Source organism: Mytilus edulis, chromosome 3, assembly GCF_963676685.1.
Source record: "Mytilus edulis chromosome 3, xbMytEdul2.2, whole genome shotgun sequence".
NCBI lineage: Eukaryota > Metazoa > Mollusca > Bivalvia > Mytilida > Mytilidae > Mytilus > Mytilus edulis.
In genome coordinates this window covers 48,310,997-48,334,988 of record NC_092346.1, presented here as the reverse complement: position 1 = coordinate 48,334,988, position 23,992 = coordinate 48,310,997, and the positions used below count along the sequence as shown (strand labels likewise).

General features: G+C 31.5%; 1 protein-coding gene across 1 annotated transcript; it reads right to left on the bottom strand.

Moving 5' to 3' along the window:
- Positions 1 to 468: 468 nt before the first annotated feature.
- Positions 469 to 19,921, bottom strand: LOC139515287 (uncharacterized). The gene is made up of 14 exons (XM_071304854.1): positions 19,867 to 19,921; positions 19,228 to 19,281; positions 18,829 to 18,954; positions 16,325 to 16,450; positions 15,590 to 15,652; positions 15,130 to 15,258; positions 11,179 to 11,295; positions 10,484 to 10,612; positions 4,530 to 4,646; positions 3,253 to 3,431; positions 2,669 to 2,846; positions 2,288 to 2,416; positions 1,241 to 1,402; positions 469 to 503 (listed from the first exon to the last, which is right to left on the bottom strand). Exons 1-14 carry the CDS (start codon positions 19,919 to 19,921, stop codon positions 469 to 471), a joined length of 1,599 nt encoding a protein of 532 aa, XP_071160955.1.
- Between the last annotated feature and the right edge of the window lie 4,071 nt (positions 19,922 to 23,992).

Genomic DNA, 23,992 nt, shown 5'->3' with positions numbered 1-23,992 from the left:
CAAGTAAAGACTATGACATTTGTTAACTTTTGTTTGTTGTGTTTGAGTATTTGTTTTTGATATTCGATAAGGGAATATCCGTTTCGAACTTTCTTTCAATTTCAGTATTTTTTGATTTTTTTTTTAACGTTTTATTTTAATTTGAAAATTTTGCTGAACATGATTATCTTATCTTATCCTATCTTCAATAAATGCAGCTTTGTATACACAATATAAAAATATGATAACAGGTTGACAGATACCACTGCCTCTAAAAAAAAACTTTCAACATCAAAACCATACTTTGAGAAGGAAAAAGACAGACAAACAAAACATAGAACTTTAAGACTGAGCAACGCGATCCTCCCAAAACCTGGGGTTGATCTCATATGCTCCGGAAGGGTAAGTATACACAATAACAAAACTTCTTTTGTATGTCGGTCTAAATATTATATATATCACAAAAACGTATTCATGATTTATATTCTTTTATTGTTCACTATATATACAGGATACTGCTTTTCCTACAAAAAAGATAAGAAAAGAATTAGTTCACTAACATGTTACTACTGTGATTTGTAGCATAGTTTTTGTATATCGGTTGCAATGTTAATGTTTGATTTTGAAAAAGGACTGTCCATTTTGAATTGCTGCTCTCGGCGTTCAGCATGTTTCATGAACAACTAAGAGTTTTAAGTTTGATGTCCGGGTTCGCTGACTCAAGATAGATGTAAAGATAGTCAGATATTTCCCATTTTTCACTGTCCCAGAGAAGGAGAAAGTTGGGCATCACTAAAATGTTAAGCCTGCCACTGTCTGTATGTTCGTGTCCTAAGTCATGTGCCTGTTACTCATTGTCTTTCCTTTTTTTATATATCATATTTGTTTTTTCGTTGTTTGTTTTTTATTTATCTTTTTATGTTTTCATCTGAATAAGTTTTTATTTTGTGATGTCAAGGTTATGTGATGCTTACTTTGCATGCGGTAAGAGATACGTTCATTGTCGGCAACCATACAACGGCCTATAGTTGATAACCTCTAAGATATTCGGTCTCTGATGGATAATCATATTATTGGCTATCATACCATGTTTTAGAATACTCATTTATTTGCAAATACTTCGTTTTACACTGATCAAATAAAATCAATACAAAGAATTATTATTTCTGGTCATTTACATCATATTGATTTGTACTTTAACGCTTTAATTTGGTATGTACATGATATTGATGTGTATACACTATTCATAAAACTGACTCACCTTTGCCTCCGTATGTGAATCTACTGTGACTGATTTTGAATCCATGGTATTTCTTGTAGTAGTCCATGTAAGTTACTACATGGCTGTCACCCAGATGATACCCGCCACCATAGACTGTGTTCTTCACAACTACTGCCCCAGGAGCGTAGTCATTGTCGTAATCTGTTATTAAAGAATGTTGTAGTTGAATGTTTTTCCGATCGGCTAGTTTAGCCTTTTTTAAAGAAACGGATTTTTTGTATCAGTTTATAATTCTTCAAATTTGTTGCGAATATGTTATTGAAATCAATTTGCATAGTAATTATTTCATTAACATTTGCATTTCGCCAAGAGGTTGACTAGACATGATTTTTATATCACTATCTATGTGTTTGTGTGCATTTGTCGTATATATTTATACAATTTTATCACAACTGGTTTTAACTTCAATACATACAAAATATTAATACCGGTATGTGAAATAATAATAAAATGGAACATTATGATATGATAATTTTGTGCTTTCTTTTAACGAGTAATCTCCTTTTATGTCCCTGTTTTGTCTTGAAATGTATAAGTTGTCGTTTTTCTTGTACTTTGTTACATAAAATGCGACGAAATATTTTGATCCGTCTTTCCTCTTTCCTCCTTCGTAATTAATGTTTGCAATTCGACGATATGGAATAAAACACTAGATATTTCTTTTTTTTATAAACACTACATCTTATGATTGTTGAACACTGCCGATAACAAGGAAAATGTAACCAATGTCATATTTTATTTTAAATGTATGATACATGTGGAGCAGGATCTGCCTACCCTTCCGGAGCACCTGAGATCACCCCTAGTTTTTGGTGGGGTTCGTGTTATTTATTCTTCAGTTTTCTATGTTGTGTCTTGTGTACTTTTGTTTGTCTGTTTGTCTTTTTCATTTTGAGCCATGGCGTTGTCAGTTTGTTTTCGATTTATGAGTTTGACTGTCCTTTTGGTATCTTTCGTCCGTCTTTTGTAGAAACATTTTAATAATAGGCGAGTATAATACAAAAAAAAACATAGCAAGTTTATTACCTCCGGAATATAATTCAAAGAGATGGCTCTTCCTGAGTCGTCCAAAACATAAACTCCTTCTGTGATAACTAGACCAGCAGTTACTCCATAAATTATAAAATCGTTGTAGTCCACATTTCAGTGTGTATGCTATGAAAATATATCATGATACTTTTAACATATAAGGCTTGGAAATTTAGAAAATTTCCTATCGGCACGTTTTATTAATAAGCACACAAAATTATGTTTACCCAGGCTAGGGATTTCACCGTAATTATATTGAAGGTTAAAAATACTTGGCATTTGAACAATTGCCAGACGTCTATTTTTAATACATTGGTTTCCGTTTTCTAAACAAGGTGAACAATGTTCAGAAAACTATAAACTTCAAAACTTTCTTACCTTTTCCTCCGTATGAAAATCTGTTGTGACTGATTTTAAATCCATGGTATTTCTTGTAGTAATCCAAGTAACTCACTAAGTGTCCGACACCATATATGCCATGGTAGTCATGTAGTTTATTGATGGTATGTTCGTGTTTTCCGTGCAAGTAGTCGACGTTCAATTCATGCTTTTTGTTCTGATACAAAGAGTTGTATGGTGGACATATTCAACACATATTTCCCAGGAATACAGTAAATACTATAACAGTGCCTGTGAAATTGGTCGTTCTACGCATCACACAAATTAATTCAATTTTTTTACAAATAGTATCAAAAACTCTGAATTTTTGGGAAACAGCAAACTAACAACACCAAAACATACATATATAATAGAACAACAAAGTATATGAGGAATATATAATTGCAACAAAGTTAAAACATAAACTTTACTCATTTTCCTTTCCGCGGCATTTGTGTCCGCCCTCATTTTATTTTTGTGACCATATTACTCTCAAATTCTGTATGCTCTGTGTGCTTTTAGTTTAGATATCTTGTCTAACGTATGCGGTTCGTCAATAGACTATACATTTACCCCCTTCCTACATATTTAACAAAAATATTAGAAACAGTTTTTATTTGCTTCAAAAATATACCTGCAACGTATTTGTAGAACAGATGTTGTCTTCTAAGTAATTCAAAACAGTCACCTATACTATGATACTCATCATAGCACTCGCTCCATAACCTGTAGAACTGGCTGCTACTACATTTCAGTTGGTATGCTGTAATTAAATATTATCTTTTTTTATGTGTTACTTTGTTTAATGCATAAAAATCCAATATGAAAATATATAAAAACTACATCTTTTTAATTTTTTAAATATTTTTATTGCTTCTGGTGGTTTTTTTAGCTTTTGATATGCCATTTGGTTATGCACTTTCTATTTTAGAATTTTCCTTGGAGTTCGGAACATTGTTATTTTACTTTTTTTACTTTATAGAAATACAAAAACTGATACTTTATTTGGCCTTTTTAACTTCTTTGGATTCGAGCGTCACTGACAAGTCTTTTGTAGACGAAACGCGCGTCTGACGTATATACAAAATTTAGTCCTGGTATCTATGATGAGTTTATTTACAACCACTGGGTCGATACCACTGCTGGTGGAGATTTATTTCCCCGAGGGTATCACCAGCCCAGTAGTCAGCACTTTTTGTGCTGACATGAATTATCATTGATATGGTTATATTTATAAATTAACTGTTTACAAAATTTTTGAAGTACTAAGGCTTTTCTACCTCAGGTATAAATTACCTTAGCTGGATTTGGCAAAACTTTTAGGAATTTTGGTCCTCGATGCTCTTCAACTTCGTACTTTATTTGGCCTTTTTAACTTTTTTGGATTCGAGCGTCACTGATGAGTCTTTTGTAGACGAAACGCGCGTCTGGCGTATATACAAAATTTAGTCCTGGTATCTATGATGAGTTGAATTATACACAAAAACACAAGACTAATTGTTATAATGTTGTTCACATTTTTTTAATAAAACAACTCCAAATTATTTTTTTGTTTATATGATGGATAATTGATATGGTTGTAATAATAAATTCACTGTTTTAAAAAAAATAATTCGAAATACTACAGATTTTCTAATCTTAGTTGTATTTCGCAAAACATTTCAGAATTGTGGGTCCTTCGATGCTATTCCACTTTGTACTTTAATTTGCCATTCTGTTTCTTATTTTACTGATGAGTCTTTTGAAGATTAGATATACGTCTGGCGTTCACAATTGTAATTCTTATATATATGATGAGTTTCTTTATATTTTTTGATGTTATACATCTATTAGAGAATTGGTATTATTATAAACAACTTACAAATTCCGTGATACAAAAATCTGTTATGTCTTATTTGGAATCCATGATGACTTCTGTAATAGCTATAGCTATATTTCCCGTGACCGTATCCACCAACAATACCACCATATGAGCTACCTGTAAATATTGATCAACATAAATCAATTTGTCACATAAAATAAAAATGATAAACAGTTATAATAGTATTTGAAAATGCCACCATATGAATTACCTGTCAATATTTGTAGATGGATTTCAATTTGTCTCGTAAAATGTATAACAAAACAGTTGAAAATATATGTATACATGTATTAACAGACATTTATTACAGAGAACATAACACTTTATAATATCGTGACGTCTGTGATTGGGTTTCCTGAATGAATCTTTTTCAGGGACGCTAAAAGTTAAAAAACAAAAAAAACAAAAAAAAAACCAATACTTTTTGACAAATGATGAAATTACGTTTTGTGCTTTTACAGTAATTTCGAACTGTATTTCTAGTTCTATGATCTATACGGATGTTTGTGATTTTATTGCTAGTTTTCAATATTGTACTTTTCAATATTTAATTTATAATGCCTTTATTTCTAACGGTAATAGTTTTGTTTACTATCAGAACGTTTTTTAAGTCGGAAATTTTCACAAAAAAGTTTATATTAGTCATATAATTGGCATGCATCTGGAATTTATTTCGAGTTAAAAAATTTAAACAATTTTCTAATGTATGTATTAGAAAAGCTGAGTATTTATTCATAAAAAAAAACATGGAGAACTTTAAAAAAATGTGTTAACATTTCGTTAAGAGAAAACCGTTCAACGTTTGTTTTAAAAATATTGCATTTTACCACTTCGGGCTTTTAATTTTCAATTGAGTTGATTTTCATTTTTACTACCAAGATTCTATGAAATTGTTTGAAACATAGATTGGTATATATGTATTGTCTTTATATATTGTTTTTAATTTTCCTTGGAGTTGAGTCTTTTTGCGATTTAACTTTTTTATTAACGAACATACCTGCAACGTATTTATAGAACAGATGTTGTCTTCTAAGTCGTTCAAAACATGTTCCTACACTATGATAATGATCATAGCAATTACTCCAAAGTCTGTAGAACCGAGTGCTGCTACACTTCAGTCTGTATGCTGTAATTGAACATTATCTTTTCTGATGTGGTACTCTGTTAAATGCTTTAAAAAGTCTTAATAATGTAAACATTACTTCTTTTGAAACTAGAATATCTTCTTTCTTTAGCTTAATACATTCAACAAATGCATTATAAAATACAACAAAAATTGTTTAATGTAGCCCTACAAAAAAATGAATTCAATTTTCACTTCGTGGAAATGTCTTGACCGAAATTATAACCAGTAATGAGGCCCATTATAGTTTGCTGTTCGGTGTGGTCTATGCTCCGTATTTAAAACCATACTTTGTCTATAATGGTGTTTTTACAAATTGTTACTTGGTTTGAGAGTCATCTCATTGGCACTCAAACCACACGTTTATATATCTTTTTAATAAAACAACTAAAAAATATTTCTTTTGAAATGATTTCTCATTGATATTCTATAATTTCAATTAATCTTTTTTTTTTAACTTAGATATTTTTCGAAATACTTCGAACTCTCTATCACATTAATCGATTATATTATCATTTCGGAATTTATTTGAAGCCCTCAATGATCTTCAATACCGTTCTGTAATTTGCCATTTTCATTTTTACTTTTCAAGAGATATTGATGAGTCTTTTGTAGACGGAACACGTGTCTGGCGAACGAAGTTTTAATCCTGGTATCTTTGATGACTGTTTAATACAGTTCACAATATTCTGATGACTTCATACAAATAAAGCGATTATACTTATTCCGTTTATACTTTAGATGTTTCAATTATATATTCTGCAAAAGAATTATTATTTTAGTATCAACTTACAAATTCCATGATACAAAAATCTGTTATGTCTTATTTGGAATCCAAAATGGCGTTTGAAATAACCATAGCTGTATATCCTGCGACCATGTACTCCAAATACGCCACCATATAAGCTACCTGTTAAATTGATGAACATAAATCAGTCTGTCAAGTAAAACTTAACAAAAAATACAAAAGAAGTTAAAATAGGTTTTTAACTATAAATATACATTTTTTAAAGTGAACATAAATTTTTTTAATTGATTCCATCCGAGGCGAATCCATGCACTAACATTTATCGTAGATATATAGAAACGAAGATGTATCTTAACCTTATGACTCTTTATTTGGAATTTGACTTATTTTTGATTTATATCACAAGTATATATAAAACTTTTTGGAAGCATAGAGATAAATAATTTCACTTATACTTTAACGAATATACCTGCACCGTATCTATAGAACAGATATTGTCTTCTAAGTCGTCCAAAACAGGTTCCAACACTATGATAATGATCATAGCATTTACTCCAAAGTCTGTAGAACCGGGTGCTGCTACACTTCAGGCTGTATGCTGAAAGTCAAATATATGTTTTGCTAAGGTGCAACATTGATACATGCTTGACCATAAATTCCTTATTTTTTTAACACAAAACACAGGACAATGATAGGTTGTATTCCTCAAATAATTGAAATCGATGAAACTTTTCAATATTTATTTGTTGGCATGATTTTTCCTTGATATGGTAAATGTTTACAAAACAAAACAAAAAAAGTATGTTTTTGAAATACTATAGATATTCTATCCCATGTATGGATTACCAAAGCAGTATTTGGAAAACGTGTCAGACGTTTGTGTTCTCAATGCTCTTTAATTTCGTAATTTAATTCATCATTGTGACTTTTTTTATTCAACTGTGACTGTAAAGTCGTTTTGTAGAAGAAACTGGCATATGATGTACAACATTTAAATCCAGGAATCTACAGAGGGTTTATTCATATAATGCAGTGATATTCTTATAACTTTGAACAAACAAATGCGACAACTAATGTGATTCATATGTCGATGGGTTTTTTCTTCATGTCCTACTATTTTAATTACAACTTATAAACTCCATGGTAAGAAAATCTGTTATGTCTAATGCTAAAACCATGATGACTTCTGTAAAAGCTATAGCTGTATTTGGTGACACTGTGTCCACCAAAAATGCTACCATATGAGCTACCTGTGAATGTAGCATAGATCCTTTTAAACAAAATGAAAATAGTAATAAGTAATTAAAAACTAATATTCATTTATTACAGTGAGCAAAAGACTTTGAAATGTGTTGCGCTGATGCGATTCCCTGAATTAACCTTGGAATTTAGTTTCTTGTACTTTCAATCCCAAGTATATATAAAAGCCAATTTGAAAACCCAGAGATTTATAATTTATATTTATATCGCCAACGAATATACCTCCTACGTATCTATAGAACAGATGTTGTCTTCTAAGTCGTCCAAAACAGGTTCCTACACTATGATAATGATCATAGCAATTTCTCCAAAGTCTGTATAATCGGAAGCTGCTACACTTCAGTCGGTATGCTATAAATAAATATGCGTTACTCTGTTAGATGCTTTAGCAAGTGTATATAACATAAAAAGTACTTATTTTTTAAACTTTGAAACATTTTTCTTTAACTAAGTACAATTACTGAAAATCAAGACACTAGACAATATGTGGTTGTGCCCTTAAACAATTGAAAGTAATGAAACATTTTAAAATGACTTTTTGTTAGCATGACTAGTCCTTGATAAAGTACAATCTGTGCAAAACATACAATGTTTTCGAAATACTACAGATGTTTTATCCATTGAAGAAATTATCTAAGCAGAAATTGTCAAAACGTTTCAGAATTTCAATTGCTCAATGCTGTTTTACTTGATTTGTCATTTTGACTTTTTTTGTACAGGCGTGACTATAAAGTCTTTTTACGAAGAAACTGGCGTCTTGCGTACATACTATTAAGCATGGTATCAACGATGGGTTTATCTATATAGTGCAGTAATATTCTTATAACTTGAAACAAACAAAATATCTACTAATTTGATGCATATTTCTATGCTCTTTTATCTTCTACTAAATGATGAATATCTTAAGCAACAACTTACCAATTCCATGATACAAAAATCTGTTATGTCTAATGCTGAATCCATGATGACTTCTGTAATAGTTATAACTATATCTCCCGTGACCGTATCCACCATAAACGCCACCATATGAGCTACCTGTAAATATTTGTTAATATAAACCAATTTGTCAGGTAAAATTTAAAACCAAAACAGTAATGATTGTATTTAAACTATCAGTTATTTATTACATTGAACAGACGACTTTGACATTTATATGTGTCAAAGGAGATTTCTCAATTAATCTTTAAATTTATCAACCAGGGATATTAGATTCTTTTACTTTCCATCCCAAGAATACATTAAAAAAAAATTAAAACGCAGAGATTTGTATTTTGTCTTCATATATTGTTAACGAATGTACCTCCGACGTATCTATAGAACAGATGTTGTCTTCTAAGTCGTCAAAAACAGGTTCCTACACTATGATAATGATCATAGCAATTACTCCAAAGTCTGTAGAATTTGGGTGCTGCTACACTTCAGTCGGTATGCTATAAATAAATATGCGTTACTCTGTTAGATGCTTTAGCAAGTCTATATAACATAAAAAGTACTTATTTTTTAAACTTTGAAACATTTTTCTTTAACTAAGTACAATTACTGAAAATCAAAACACAAGACAATATGTTGTTGTGCCCTTAAACAATTGAAATAAATGAAACATTTAAAAAAGACTTTTTGTTAGCATGATTAGTCCTTGATATAGTACCATCTGTGCAAAACATACAATGTTTTCGAAATACTACAGATATTTTATCCATTGAAGAAATTATCGAAGCAGAAATTGTCAAAACGTTTCAGAATGTCAATTGTTTAATGCTCTTTAACTTGATTTGTCATTTTGACTTTTTTTGTACAGGCGTGACTATAAAGTCTTTTTACGAAGATTGATTGATTGATTGTTGGTTGCTTAACGTCCAGTGGCAAATATTTCATGCATATTCAGGACGAGAACAAGTTCACAATAAATACAATAGGTAGGTTGTTGTAATAGAGGCCATCTAGGATGATGGTCGGGGAAATTTGGACTGCCACTAGAAAATGAGGGTATATTGGAGAGGGACAGATATTTTGCCTTGCAACAGGCTACCTACGGACTCCTCAAAAAGTTGTTGCAAGGGTTCTTAACTTGCAAAGAGCGTGGCACTCTCTTCACACGAGGCATCGGATTTTACGTCCCCCTTCTGACCGGACGTGACTGCGAACTTGAGACATCCCGCACAGCCAAACGGACGCCCCACTTCAGCAAGCGTTTTACTGCCGGTCGGGAGAAGACCAAGTGACCATATTTCTTTACCCCAGTCACCCTTGGGGGTGTTTTACGAAGAAACTGGCGTTTTGCGTACGTACTATTAATCATGGTAACAACGATGGGTTTATCTATATAGTGCAGTGATTTTCTTATAACTTGAAACAAACAACATATCTACTAATTTGATGCGTATTTTGATGCTCTTTTATTTTCTACTAAATGATGAATATCTTAAGTAACAACTTACCAATTCCATGATACAAAAATCTGTTATGTCTAATGCTGAATCCATAATGACTTCTGTAATAGCTATAACTATATCTCCCGTGACCGTATCCACCATAAACGCCACCATATGAGCTACCTGTTAACATTTGTAAATATAAACCAAATTTGTCAGGTAAAATTTAAAACCAAAACAGTAATGATTGTATTTAAACTATCAGTTATTTATTACATTGAACAGACGACTTTGAAATTAATTTGCGTCAAAGGCGATTTCTCAATAAACCTTCAAATTTATAAAGTAAGATAATTTAGATTATCTTACTTTCCATCCCAAGAATACATAAAAAAAAAATTGAAAACGCAGAGATTTGTATTTTGTCTTCATATATTGTTAACGAATGTACCTCCGACGTATCTATAGAACAGATGTTGTCTTCTAAGTCGTCCAAAACAGGTTCCTACACTATGATAATGATCATAGCAATTACTCCAAAGTCTGTAGAATCGGTTGCTGCTACATTTCAGTCGGTATGCTATAAATAAATATGCGTTACACTGTTAGATACTTTAGCAAGTGTATATAACATAAAAAGTACTTATTTTTTAAACTTTGAAACATTTTTCTTTAACTAAGTACAATTACTGAAAATCAAAACACAAGGTAATATGTGGTTGTGCCCTTAAATAATTGAAATTAATGAAACATTTTAAAATGACTTTTTGTTAGCATGATTAGTCCTTGATATAGTACCACCTGTGCAAAACATACAATGTTTTGAAATACTACAGATATTCTATCCATTGAAGAAATAATCGAAGCAGAAATTGTCAAAATGTTTCAGAATTTCAATTTCTCAATGCTCTTTAACTTGATTTGTCATTTTGACTTTTTTTGTACAGGCGTGACTATAAAGTCTTTTTACAAAGAAACTGGCGTCTTGCGTACGTACTATTAATCATGGTATCAACGATTGGTTTATCTATATAGTGCAGTGATATTCTTATAACTTGCAAAAAAGAACATATCTACTAATTTGATGCATATTTCGATGCTCTTTTTTTTTCTACTAAATGATGAATATGTGAAGTAACAACTTACAAATTCCATGATACAAAAATCTGTTATGTCTAATGCTGAATCCATGATGACTTATGTAATAGCTATAACTATTTCTCCCGTGACCGTATCCACCATAAACGCCACCATATGAGCTACCTGTAAATATTTGTTAATATAAACCAATTTGTCAGGTAAGATTTAAAACCAAAACAGTAATGATTGTATTTAAACTATCAGATATTTATTGCATTGAACAGACGACTTTGAAATTAATATGCGTCAAAGGCAATTTCTCAATTAACCTTTAAATTTATCAACCAGGGAATTTAGATTCTTTTACTTTCCATCCCAAGAATACATTAAAAAAAATTGAAAACGCAGAGATTTGTATTTTGTCATTATATATTGTTAACGAATGTACCTCCAACGTATCTATAGAACAGATGTTGTCTTCTAAGTCGTCCAAAACAGGTTCCTACACTATGATAATGATCATAGCAATTACTCCAAAGTCTGTAGAATCGTGTGCTGCTACATTTCAGTCGGTATGCTATAAATAAATATTGTCTTTTTCTTATGTATAACAAAGGTAAATGCTTAAACATATCTTTATAATTTTTAAAAAAAATTGTTTTAAATACCTGTTAACAAGACTTAATATGTTTTCGAAATAATAAGGATTTTCCTTGCCGATTATATTTGATCTCAGATGTATTTGGCAACACTTTTCGAAATATGGGGGTCCTAAGAGCTCTTCAATTTCGGACTTTATTTTGTAATTTGACCTTTTCATAAGTCTTGCGTACATCATTTTCATTCTGGTATCTATTATGAGTTTATTTATATAGTTCATCGACATTCTTATGACTTTATACAAATAAAGCGTTTACTAGTTTGGTTTATATTTCAGATGTTCCATTTTCATTTTCTACTTAAGAATGGTTTTAGTAACTACTTACCAACTCCATGATAAGAAAATCTACTGTGTCTGATGCTAAAACCATGATGACTTCTATAATAGCTATAGCTATATTTCGTGTGACTTCTGTATCCGCTATATACATGACCAGAGTAACCTGCTGTGTATTAAAAACATAAAAATCAACGACCAAATGGATATCAATCTCTAAAAATAAGACGACTTATACAATATTAACATACCACTGCTGTTTATACGTGTTAGAGCATTCTGTAACATGACGTTATATAATATTTTAAACTATACTCTCATGATAGCGTCATCTAATACACTTTAGTCTATTTTTTTTCAATATACAGATTTGGGTAAATAGAACTTCAAATCCATTTATTTCTAACTTTTGAGCATGATTACCAATGCGAGAAAACATTAAAATAACATTTAGTTTCAGTTTCAAACAATAAATTAAAAATTAGTTCAACTAGTCAATTAAATTATTCTATATGTTATTAAACAAGACTTTATGAGCCGTGTTTCTATTGATAAAGATTTGAACGAGCGATGAACTTTCTCCAGCTGTTTAAGATTTAAATGTGTGTAACGGTACAGATTAGATCTGTCATAGATACAGATTACAACGACTGATGAAGTATAGCAAATTGCTACCTAAGTTAAAGTAATCAAATCAATTAAGAATTACTAATATTTATTATATATAATTATACAGACTTGTATTCAAGTTATAATATATACAAAAGAAATAAAAAAACATAATATAATATTAAAAACCAATTGTTCAGAGAACAATTGAAGGTCTTTCCACCAGTAAATATCTATTTTGATATTAAAATATTAAAAATCAGTCTAAAATGTCAATTCCTATGGCTTTATGATGTATAGATATGAATTTTAAGCAAAGGTCATAATCTAGAACGTCAAATTTACCTATGACCTTGACCTCAATTTCAAGGTCACAAACTGAGGATCTCAAATCAAAAGACCCTAGGTCTCTAATATGTATGGTAAATAAGTTATATGACTTTACGCATAATTTTAGATATGATAGGGGCTAAAACTCACGTTTATTGACTACGCACCCTTTCAACCAAAATTATTAAGTTACGACATGTTGCAACTAACAATTTAGTAAAAATAATTTGTCGATATCTTATAAGGTTAATGAAAATGAGTGAAAATAAGCCAAAATCAAAAATTTAGAATATGACCTTGACCTTTGACCTTGACCTCAATTTCAAGGTCACAAACTGAGGATCTCAAATCAAAAGACCCTAGGTCTCTAATATGTATGGTAAATAAGTTATATCACTTAACGCATAATTTTAGATATGATAGGTCTAAAACTCCCATTTATTGTCTACGCACCCTTTCAACCAAAATTATTATGTTACGACATGTCGCAACTAACAATTTAGTAAAAATAATTTGTCGATATCTTATAAGGTTAATGAAAATGAGTGAAAATAAGACAAATTCAAAAATTAGAATATGACCTTGACCTTTGACCTTGACCTAATTTTCATTTTTTTGGACCAAGGACCTCAAATCAAAAGATCCTAGGTCTCTATCACTTATGGTGTTCCAGTTTAAAATACATTTCAAAATTTCAAATACAAAAAGGGAAATAACTCTCATATGGAGCGTTCATATTGCTTCGGTCGAAATTGGACAAATCATGCGAAGGATATAACGAGCAATTTTATAAAATAAATTTGTCGTAATCTTTTACGGTTGCGAAGGAGATGCGATAACAAGGAAAACAGTGTTTGGGGAGATAACTCCTACAAAGAAAAGTATACGGTTACGCAGGGTAAATTTCAAAAGGGCATAAACTGTTCGATATCATATACCAAATATCTAAGCGACATATTGCGAAACAAATGTTTATCGCAAGAACAAAATTTGGCGGAAGAAAAAAAAATAATCAGAAGAAAAACAATAGGTCTTTCCACAGAAAAGTGGAAAGACCTAATAATACAAAATATAAAATTGGCGTTACGGGCAACATGCTAGCAATTGATATGTATTTAAAAAATAAAAATAATACATATCTCAATTAAATTCACATTATTCGAGCATCTATCGCGGCACTTGCACTTGACGACAGAGTGTAGATGTGGTACCGTGACTTCAAATAACTTTGACCATATGCTTTAAGGATAAAGTCACGAGCCACTTTAGTATACATCAAACAGAAACATAACTCGTAGAGTATTGAATGAAACCTCAAACAATGTGAACCTAATAGCAAAGCGAGCCTTTTAAAAGAGAGTATTTACAAGAGCTCGAAGCATAATTCAAAGAACAATATGTTACTTCAAAATACCTCTCTACGAGTGACATGTTGAGCGCTGGCCCATCCCATGTCAAACATAGGTAACTCAAGTATACCCACTCTTTTAGTTTATTTTAATTAATTTTAATACCTGCATGTTGAGCGCTGGCCCAGCCCATGCTTAGAGGGAATTGGCTCACTTTGCAACCTTAGACGGATAACCTCGAGTGAAAAAAAACATTTGCACACTAAAACATGTATCCAAAAGAACTGTCAAATGGACAAACAAATGATTTGTTCACCCGACGAGAGGGCTGCCTAGTTATCCATTTTATTCAGGGCTGCCTGAGAACTCAGGTAATAATTTTGTGACAAGTAAAGAATGGATGAAATTCATTATTACATTGCCCGAACGAATTGCTACACATGTTGCACAAAGCACAAACCACAATCTCGGAGGTGTAAGGGGCGGATGGAGGGTCAATAATTACAAATAAAAATATTACATAAAATAAACATGTGTATCTAATCCATATAAACATTACAACTGCAACTTAACTAAATTTCTAATGTACCCTAGACAAGTAAGGGAGGAGTTACTCAAGATTGACATGCCTTATATCAAACAAGATAGACTATTAACATTGCGGTCAGACAATTCCCAGACTTCCATAAATAAGTCAAGATTAAGAGATAAAGTAAACAAATGGCATCTGCAAGGAAATAAACACTTACATAAACTTTAATTAATGAACATTAATACACAAAAAGGGAATACCTCTATGATAAATTCCAAACAAATGTCTTTTCCTTAGATATCCAAAACAAGCACTTCTACTGTGATATCTTCTGTAACAGCTCCTCCAACTTCTGTAGAATACTCTCCTTGCACATCTTAATTTATATCCTAAAGTAAAAACACTTTATTAACTTTTGTTTCAGGAAATTTGTTTGATCTTTTAATGAAAGCAAAATAGTCATAAAAAAAGATTAAGAAAAGAAAGTGTGTATATTCCTTATAACAATTTGGACCATTTAATAGTTTGGTATATTATTGAAAATTAAGGATGCCGTGTGATGTATTGTTACCCATGATACAGCTATTCACCATAAACACTTACTATTCTCATATACTAGAATACAAGTTTCAGTCTATTTCTATGATATAGATCTATTCAAAACGATTCGCCATCAAAAAAAATAAAGGCAACAGTAGAAACAGTTATGTAAATACTTACCATGACCGCCATAGAAAAATCTGTTGTGTCGGAGTTTGAATCCATGGTATTTTTTACCATGGCCTTTGTTTCAATGAAAATAAGTCATCGGTTAAGTCATGAAAAAGATAATAAGGATTTGAAATATAAAAAAATCAAAATGCGTCATGGAAATTAAATATATTGAAATGATGTTACTTGTTGTCTCCTCTCTTGACTATTACCTGTATGAATAACGAAATTCAGTTGTTTCTAAAATAATTTTCAGTTGCAGTGATAACTACAGTATTTTATAACTAAGTAAAAAAAAATATTTAAGTTAGAATTTTATAATTTAATCGGCAAAAACAGATTATAAATGCTTAACTGTAATCAGTAATTGGAAAATGGTTAATGAAATCTTGTTTTATAGCTAGATAAACCTCTCACTTATATGGCATTCGCATCAATTACATTATATTGACAATGATGTGACAACAAAACAAAGATTAAGAATAGGTAAAAGTGTTCCCATAAATTGGGGTACAGCAATCAACACTGTGAAATTGTCTCAATAACGCATAAATTCATATAAATATGTAACAAAAAAGCACAAAAGTAAATATAGGCTTTAAAAGAAAAAGAGTATATTGATGAATTATCTGTCAATACCCTTTATTACTTTTCGTATCGTGATTAAAACAAAATTAGTTCATTTCAAAGTTCGATAACTATTTTTATGATTAAATGCAGTCAATAGTTTAATTGTTAAGTTACCTTTATAGAGACTAAAGAGATGTCGTGTTCTAAATACTCCAAAACAACGACTTCTGCTATGATATTTACCATAACAACGTCTCCACAGTCGGTAAAATCGGCTCTTTCCACATCTCAGTTTGTACCCTGATGTAAAACAAATATTTCTTGGTTCACATTGGGCTAGGTTTTGGAATTCACAGATTTTACATCTTTATAAAAAAAAATGTCAATGAGGAATGTGATAAAGAGACAACAAACCGACCAAAGAGCAGATATCAATAATGTTTAGCATCGATTTATTCTATGGAAAGCCACAGTGAACCCCCCGATTATTATTTTTTTTTCTTTTTAAAAATACATAGATACAAATAAATCTTCGGCTTTGACAATCCCGCCGATTAATATAAATTCTACAATCTTCGGCTTTTAAAAATCTAAGGCTTTTTCAAAATCTTCGGCTTTTCAATATCTACCGTTTTCTCAAAATCTTCGGCTTTTCAAAATCTACGGCTTTTCAAAATCTTCGACTTTTCAAAATCTTCGGCTTTGCAAAATCTTCGGCTTTTAAAATCTTCGACTTTTCAAAATCTACGGCTTTTCAAAATCTTCGGCTTTTCAAAATCATCGGTTTTTTAAAATCGTCGGCTTTTCAAAATCGTCGGCTTTTCAAAATCGTCGGCTTTTTAAAATCAACGGCTTTTCAAAATATTCGGCTTTTAAAAATTCACCGCCGATTATTATATTATAAAATCTTCGGCTTTGAATCACATGGCCGCCGATTATTTTCAATTAAAAAATCTTCGGCTTTTGAAAGTCTATATCCATAAAAGTCAGACCCCTCGCCGATTATTATCAATTGTAAAATCTTAAACACGCAGGCACATGCAGGCTATATAGTATGTATGTATATATATATATGAGTGTGTGTGTAAGCACCTGTAACATTTTTAAGCCACCCTTACTAGGGGGTGGCATATTAATTTACTCCTGTCCGTCCGGCTGTTCGTCAGTAAGATGCATTGTTTGTCCGGCTATCTCCTACAGTTTTAAATGTACAACTTTAATATTTTGTAGGATGTTCATACACATAAGAAGATGTGGTATGAGTGCCAATGAGACAACTCTACATTAAAGTCACAATTTATAGAAATAGACCATTATAGGTCCATGTACGGTCTTCGACACGGAGCCTTGGCTCACACCAAACAGCAAGCTATACCCCCCCCCCCCCCCCAAAAAAAAGAAGGGAAAAACCATTTAAACGAGAAAACAAACGGTCTAATCTATAAATAAAAAAAGTGAAACAAGAAAAAAAATATATAGCTGTTACACTAGTGTTCCGATAAGGGAGAAGGTTTGGTACCATTAAAACGTTTAATCCCACTGATTTTTTTTGCACCTGTCCTATATAGCTAAGTCAGGAATCTGATGTTCAGTAGTTGTCATCTGTTGATGTGGTTTATAAATTTTTTTCTTGTTTCACTTTTCTTTTTTTTTCATAGATTAGACCGTTTGTTTTCTCGTTTAAATGGTTTTTCCCTCTTTTTTTTTGGGGGGGGGGGTATAGCTTGCTGTTTGGTGTGAGCCAAGGCTCCGTGTCGAAGACCGTACATTGACCTATAATGGTCTATTTTTATTAATTGTGATTTTAATGTAGAGTTGTCTCATTGGCACTCATACCACATCTTCTTATGTGTATGAACATCATACAAAATATTAAAGCTGTATATTTAAAACTGTAGGAGATAGCCGGATAAACAATGCATCTTACTGACGAACAGCCGAACAGACATGAGTAAATTAATATGCCACCCCCTATTTTGTAAGGTGGCTTAAAAATGTTACAGGCGCTTACACACACACTCATATATATACATACATACAAAATATATAGCCTGCATGTGCCTGCGTGTTTAAGATTTTATAATTGATAATAATCGGCGAGGGGTCTGACTTTTATGGATATAGACTTTCAAAAGCCGAAGATTTTTTAATTGAAAATAATCGGCGGCCATGTGATTCAAAGCCGAAGATTTTATATTATAATAATCGGCGGTGAATTTTTAAAAGCCGTTGATTTTAAAAAGCCGACGATTTCGAAAAGCCGAAGAATTTAAAAAGCCGATGATTTTGAAAAGCCGATGATTTTGAAAAGCCGAAGATTTTGAAAAGCCGTAGATTTTGAAAAGCCGAAGATTTTAAAAAGCCGAAGATTTTGAAAAGCCGAAGATTTTGAAAAGCCGTAGATTTTGAAAAGCCGAAGATTTTGAAAAAGCCGTAGATTTTGAAAAGCCGAAGATTTTGAAAAAGCCGTAGATTTTGAAAAAGCCGTAGATTTTGAAAAGCCGAAGATTTTGTAAAAGCCGTAGATTTTGAAAAGCCGAAGATTTTTTTTTTTCAGATATTTTTATTTATCTTTTACTCTTTTCAGACAATATGAGTTTCTATAGAAAAAGACAACAACTGACATTGCGGAGAGAATGTGCATTGGCTTGTTGTGTTGTAGATCTACATTAAATTACCGAGTCCATGGTAAAAAAATCTACGATGGCTTATCTTGAATCCATGGTATCTTTTGTAGTATGACACTCCATGATAACTGTGATGACTCGAATGTCGGGTTACGACGCTAGTGTGAATAGGATATCCTAAAAAAAAAAATTTTAAGTCATTTTTTTTTTTACATTTTTTTTAAATGAAAAAGTCTTTCCTGAATTCTGAAATGCATTTCCTTCGTTAGCTTAATAATTTGCATTTGTCTGATATATTTATTTACTATAACATATCAAGAAAATATTCAATAACATAAGGAATTATAAACAAATAACAAATTGAATTAATAAAGCGGAAATAACTTTTCCCCTTACTTAAAATCTAAAATCTCCATTGTTATACATGACATATGCAATTATCATATTTACCGCTATATTCTGTAGTACCATAACTTCCATAACTGCCGTACCCAGATGTGGACACTGATGTAAAATATAAAAGACTGATTTACTGTATTTGGACAATATTAGTTACACAGTGTGTAATTGTCCTAATACGAGAATTTATCGGGTCAATAAAATTCATATCGGGTGAGGCGAAGCCAAATCCGATATGAATTTTATTGACCCGATAAATTCCGTATTAGGACAATTGAACACTGTGTAACGAATTTATCCTGATTTTGTTATATTACATATTATTATATTTAAATTCAATGTAAGGACAATATCAACCAATTATATTTTAGATATTTAATCTAAAACTGTGAAAAAATAACATATTAGGACTATGAAGCAACTCATTTTTTTATTAGGTCAATGGTATAAGGGAGATAATTCCAATTGACGTAATAAATAAGGGAGATAATTCCTATTGACGTAATAAAAAATTGTACTGAAATTTATTAGGACAATATCAGCCAATCAAATTGCGAGAAGTTACTCTAAATCAGGATAATAGGCTATACACAGTTGGGAGTTTTAACTGTATTGAAATATAGAAAACTAACAAAAAGGGTTACATATAGTGTCAACATTCGTAATAAAAAGAAAATTTGTGTATGTTACCACTCTGAGCATGCATTTCACTCATGGCACGTGATTTCACTTGTTTAGCTTTCATAGACGTTCGAATTTCTTGGTCAATTGGTGTTTTAATTTAGAATCAAGTTATTGTTACACACATACAATGGTTAATTGTAATTGTGTGCTAAATAATATTTCCTGAAGGTTGAAAGTGTGAGAAGGGATGGTTTAAATAAAAATTTCACGAAATTAAGACTTTCTTAGTTTTCCTTTCCATTTTACTTCCACCAGTGTTTTGTTGCTTGCTTGGAATTTTCTTATCACCTACATATTAATTCTATATTTACTGTAAAAATGTACCACCGTCAATTTGGATTGATCCTTGCAGACAATGCATATTGACTTGATGGTTACGTTTTCGTTCCGAAAATGCATAATATAACTGTTAACAGTTCCATTAAAAGACTTTAAAAATAATGAATATTCACAATAAAAAGTAAAATGCGTGTGTTAATTTTATTCGTTAGTTTAGTTTCTCTGAACAATAAATATGTTAATAGTAATGAAACGTTTTCTCATCTTTAAGAATATCTTTTTAAAAGATGGGCTTGGCTTTTTAAATTCTTCGAGAAAATAGTTGACTAATATACTGGAGATGCAGTATCAATGTTAATCAGAAATTTTGAAAATAAAGTTTTCGGACATTTTGAAATTATCAAATTCAGTGCCAAACAATAGTGAAATGCGGAATGCATTAACTGCCGCTACTACTACTAAGAGGAGTATGCATATCCCTCCAGCCATATTGGAGGATATAATGTCTGGACTATAGAGCTCGGTTTATATAGTAAATGGAAGGAACCATATGTTACAATTAAGTATTTATTGTTACTGTAATACAGTTTTGTTGTCCTTTCTTACACAACAATAGTATGTAATCTATAGTAAATACTTTGATGCAAAGGAATTAAACATTCTTTTTTCTCACTACATTAGTATGTTTGATACTTCCTGTAAAAATTACAGAAAATGATATCCTTGCAAAAAAACAGTTTGCAATCAAGCAAGGACTTCATTTAGTGTTTCATTCATAATTCTATAATAGATAATAATGTGTTCGTAATTTGAAATATGCTATATGATTTTAACTTTTGAGTGTACAATATCAAAATTTAACTTGATTTATTTGTTTTATTGTTTTGAATATTCTTAAAAAGCGAGACCTCTTTAGAGTCGGATTTAGTTACTTTTTACGGCTTATTTGAGTTGTTTTTGATATTATACTTTTGTTTTCCTATGATATATGGCTATCTTTGCTAGATACAATATGCATGAAATTTTAGTTTTAAAGTAGAAATGTTCCCTACACAGAAGTTAAAATAGTGATCATTTATTAATTGAATATGCTAAACTGTTCATAATATTCATTCTTAATTGTGCATTTTTGTTGATTCGCATGTTTGAAGAAAAAATTGTATTTCTGATCAACTTCATTATTTAGTCTATAATAAAAATATCTTTATAGCGGCCGGCATGATTTAATTTGTGTATTTAAGGGACTTTTATCTTATTTTAAAAAGTGGTATGTAGATGTCCGTGCTATCAAACGCTTTACAAAAATATTTCAGCCTTAAAAATAAATGTTTTTGATCATTTACTGATGACTCATATTAAACTTGACATGCATATTGACATCTAACGTTGACATCTAATGTTGATAAGTCAGGAGATACCAGAAGGAATTGGAGGAAATAGACAGGTATATAATCAAAATCAAAATAACCCAAAACATCCACAAAACGTTACAAAAATACATTAAAAAGACTTTTTAAATAATAAACAACGCAGTTCTTTTTTAATAATAAGTGGACTGTTTATCTTTTATTTAAGAATACATTATTAATTCATTTTTGTTAGTATTGTTGCTCTTTTTGATGCAATAAGATTTTATTTTCAGATGTGGTAATAATGCGTTCTCAACTAAAATTTCAAATTCTCATGTACAGTTTTTTTCATACATTCCGTGAAATAACTAGGAAATAGCATATGTCAATGAAAAGATGCTAATTTTGAATAATTTGTCAAAGTATTTCTCAATTTTTTAATTGCTTTGATATTCTGTATAAGGTAGCATCTTTTTATAGTACATATGCTGTCTGTTTGATTTTATATGCTTCCAGCATTAAAATTTGATAGAGATGCTGTTGTTAAAATAATAATGTACTGGAGCATCTTACTTTCACTAGGATGCTAGTTTTGCATATATTTTTTTAAAATATTTTTTTATTTTTTGGGGATGCTTGATTTCCAATATATTGGAATGCTGGCATCCCGTTTTACTGAGATGCTGGCATCCCGTTTTATTGGAATGCTGGCATCCCGTTTTACTGAGATGCTGGCATCCCGTTTTATTGGAATGCTGGCATCCAGTCATATTGGGATGCTGGCATCCCGTTATTTTGGGATGCTGGCATCCAGTCATATTGGGATGCTGGCATCCCGTTTTATTGAGATGCTGGCATCCCGTTTTATTTGGATGCTGGCATCCTGTTATATTGAGATGCTGGCATCCCGTTATATTGGGATGCTGGCATCCCGTTTTATTGGGATGCTGGCATCCCGAAAAAGCTGGATGCTGGCATCCAAAACTGTAGGATTGCAGACATCGCAAAATATCCGAATGCAGTAATCCTACAAGTTCTGTTTGATATACTGTTGTCCGAATTTCTATAGATGTTCTCCAATGCATAATATTGTGTAATGCAAAAAATAAAACAACAGCAAAAATCCGTTTGTTGTTTTCCTTCGAACACTTTATCTAATGACGTCAGGGATATTATGACGTAAGAGGTGTTTTACCATCATGCGTAGAGATTCATGCAGAGACAGTAAACATGATAAGAAATCAAATCGCAAGAATCACTTATACCGATATAAATATTTTTTGAAAAGTAATTAAAACTAATAACCCTTTTAATATTCTCTTATTTATTAGTTTTTCTTATGTTTAATACTGAAAGCGCTTGCACTATTTTTCTACGCTAATTGCGGCAAATCCCACCCGCATGACGTCATGTAAAAAGAATGTTTAAAATCGGCGAAGTGGACATGGTTGCAAGGGGAAGGACGAAAAACACTTCTTTGGCCAGTATGCCCCAATTTATTATCATTTTCATATAACAGAAACATATACGCAATAGAACGCTACTCATACAGGTAAGACAAAGTAGATTTGCTTATTATTTACATGCACTTCATATCCGAGATTTCTCAGATTTAGCCATTCCTAAGGAATATTCTGCTCAACTCGACAACTGTATGTCTGTAATGGTTTCATTTATATATTATCAGATGTCGAATTTTTCTATAGGAGACGATTTGACTTGTGCCCGTCCGAGATTACTCTAACATCCTACGCTCATGGGCCTAGCTTGTCTTGCAAAACAGCTGTTTGAAGTCCGAGCAATCTCGCCAGTCGGACGCATTTCAGTGACTTGATACGCCAGCCGGATAATATAATTCTGATTACTTCCAGAGGGAAAATTACAGGCTAAAATGGTTAGGCAACAATGATTAATGTCAGTCGCCAGATTCTCCCATGTCGTCGGGGAGGGTAGTCCAAATAATTATGACATCTTGAAAGGCTATTATAATTTTTTTTCTTTGACGCCTTACTTCGTCGAAGTAAGGCGTCAAAGAAAAAAATTATAATAGCCTTTCAAGATGTCATAATGATTTGGACTACAATGAGGAATGCACTTCGATCCGTTTGTGGTAGCCAATGGTGATTCCAGAACTTTCTATAAACTTTTATATTTGGGGGGGGGGGGGCACTGACTGCCATAACATAGGGAACCGCTAAAGTCATCTTTTAGTGTTTACCTGTATTATTAACCAATTTTTTTCACACGAAAAAGGAGGGGGGCGCTGGATCAGCCTATGGTAGCGAGGAGCCTCCAAGACAGACATACTTTAATATGACTATGAGAGTTACAAAACAAGATAACTATATTCAGGTGCACATTTTGTGCCTTATAGGGGGGGCCTTATATGAAATTATGACTGTAACAGTGCTTAGTGCAAAATTACCAAAAAACTTGAAGGAAGACTATTTCTATATTAGGGTAGGTATGGAAATAGGAAATACACATATATATTATTTTTTTTT

Coding starts and splice junctions, on each gene's coding strand:
- LOC139515287 (XM_071304854.1), bottom strand. CDS start 19,921: ATGAAAGCTAAACAAGTGAAATCACGTGCCATGAGTGAAATGCATGCT. Junction 11,296..15,129: donor GTTTGGAATTTATCATAGAG/GTATTCCCTTTT, acceptor AAATATTTACAG/GTAGCTCATATGGTGGCGTT. Junction 2,417..2,668: donor ATTTTCATACGGAGGAAAAG/GTAAGAAAGTTT, acceptor ATATTTTCATAG/CATACACACTGAAATGTGGA.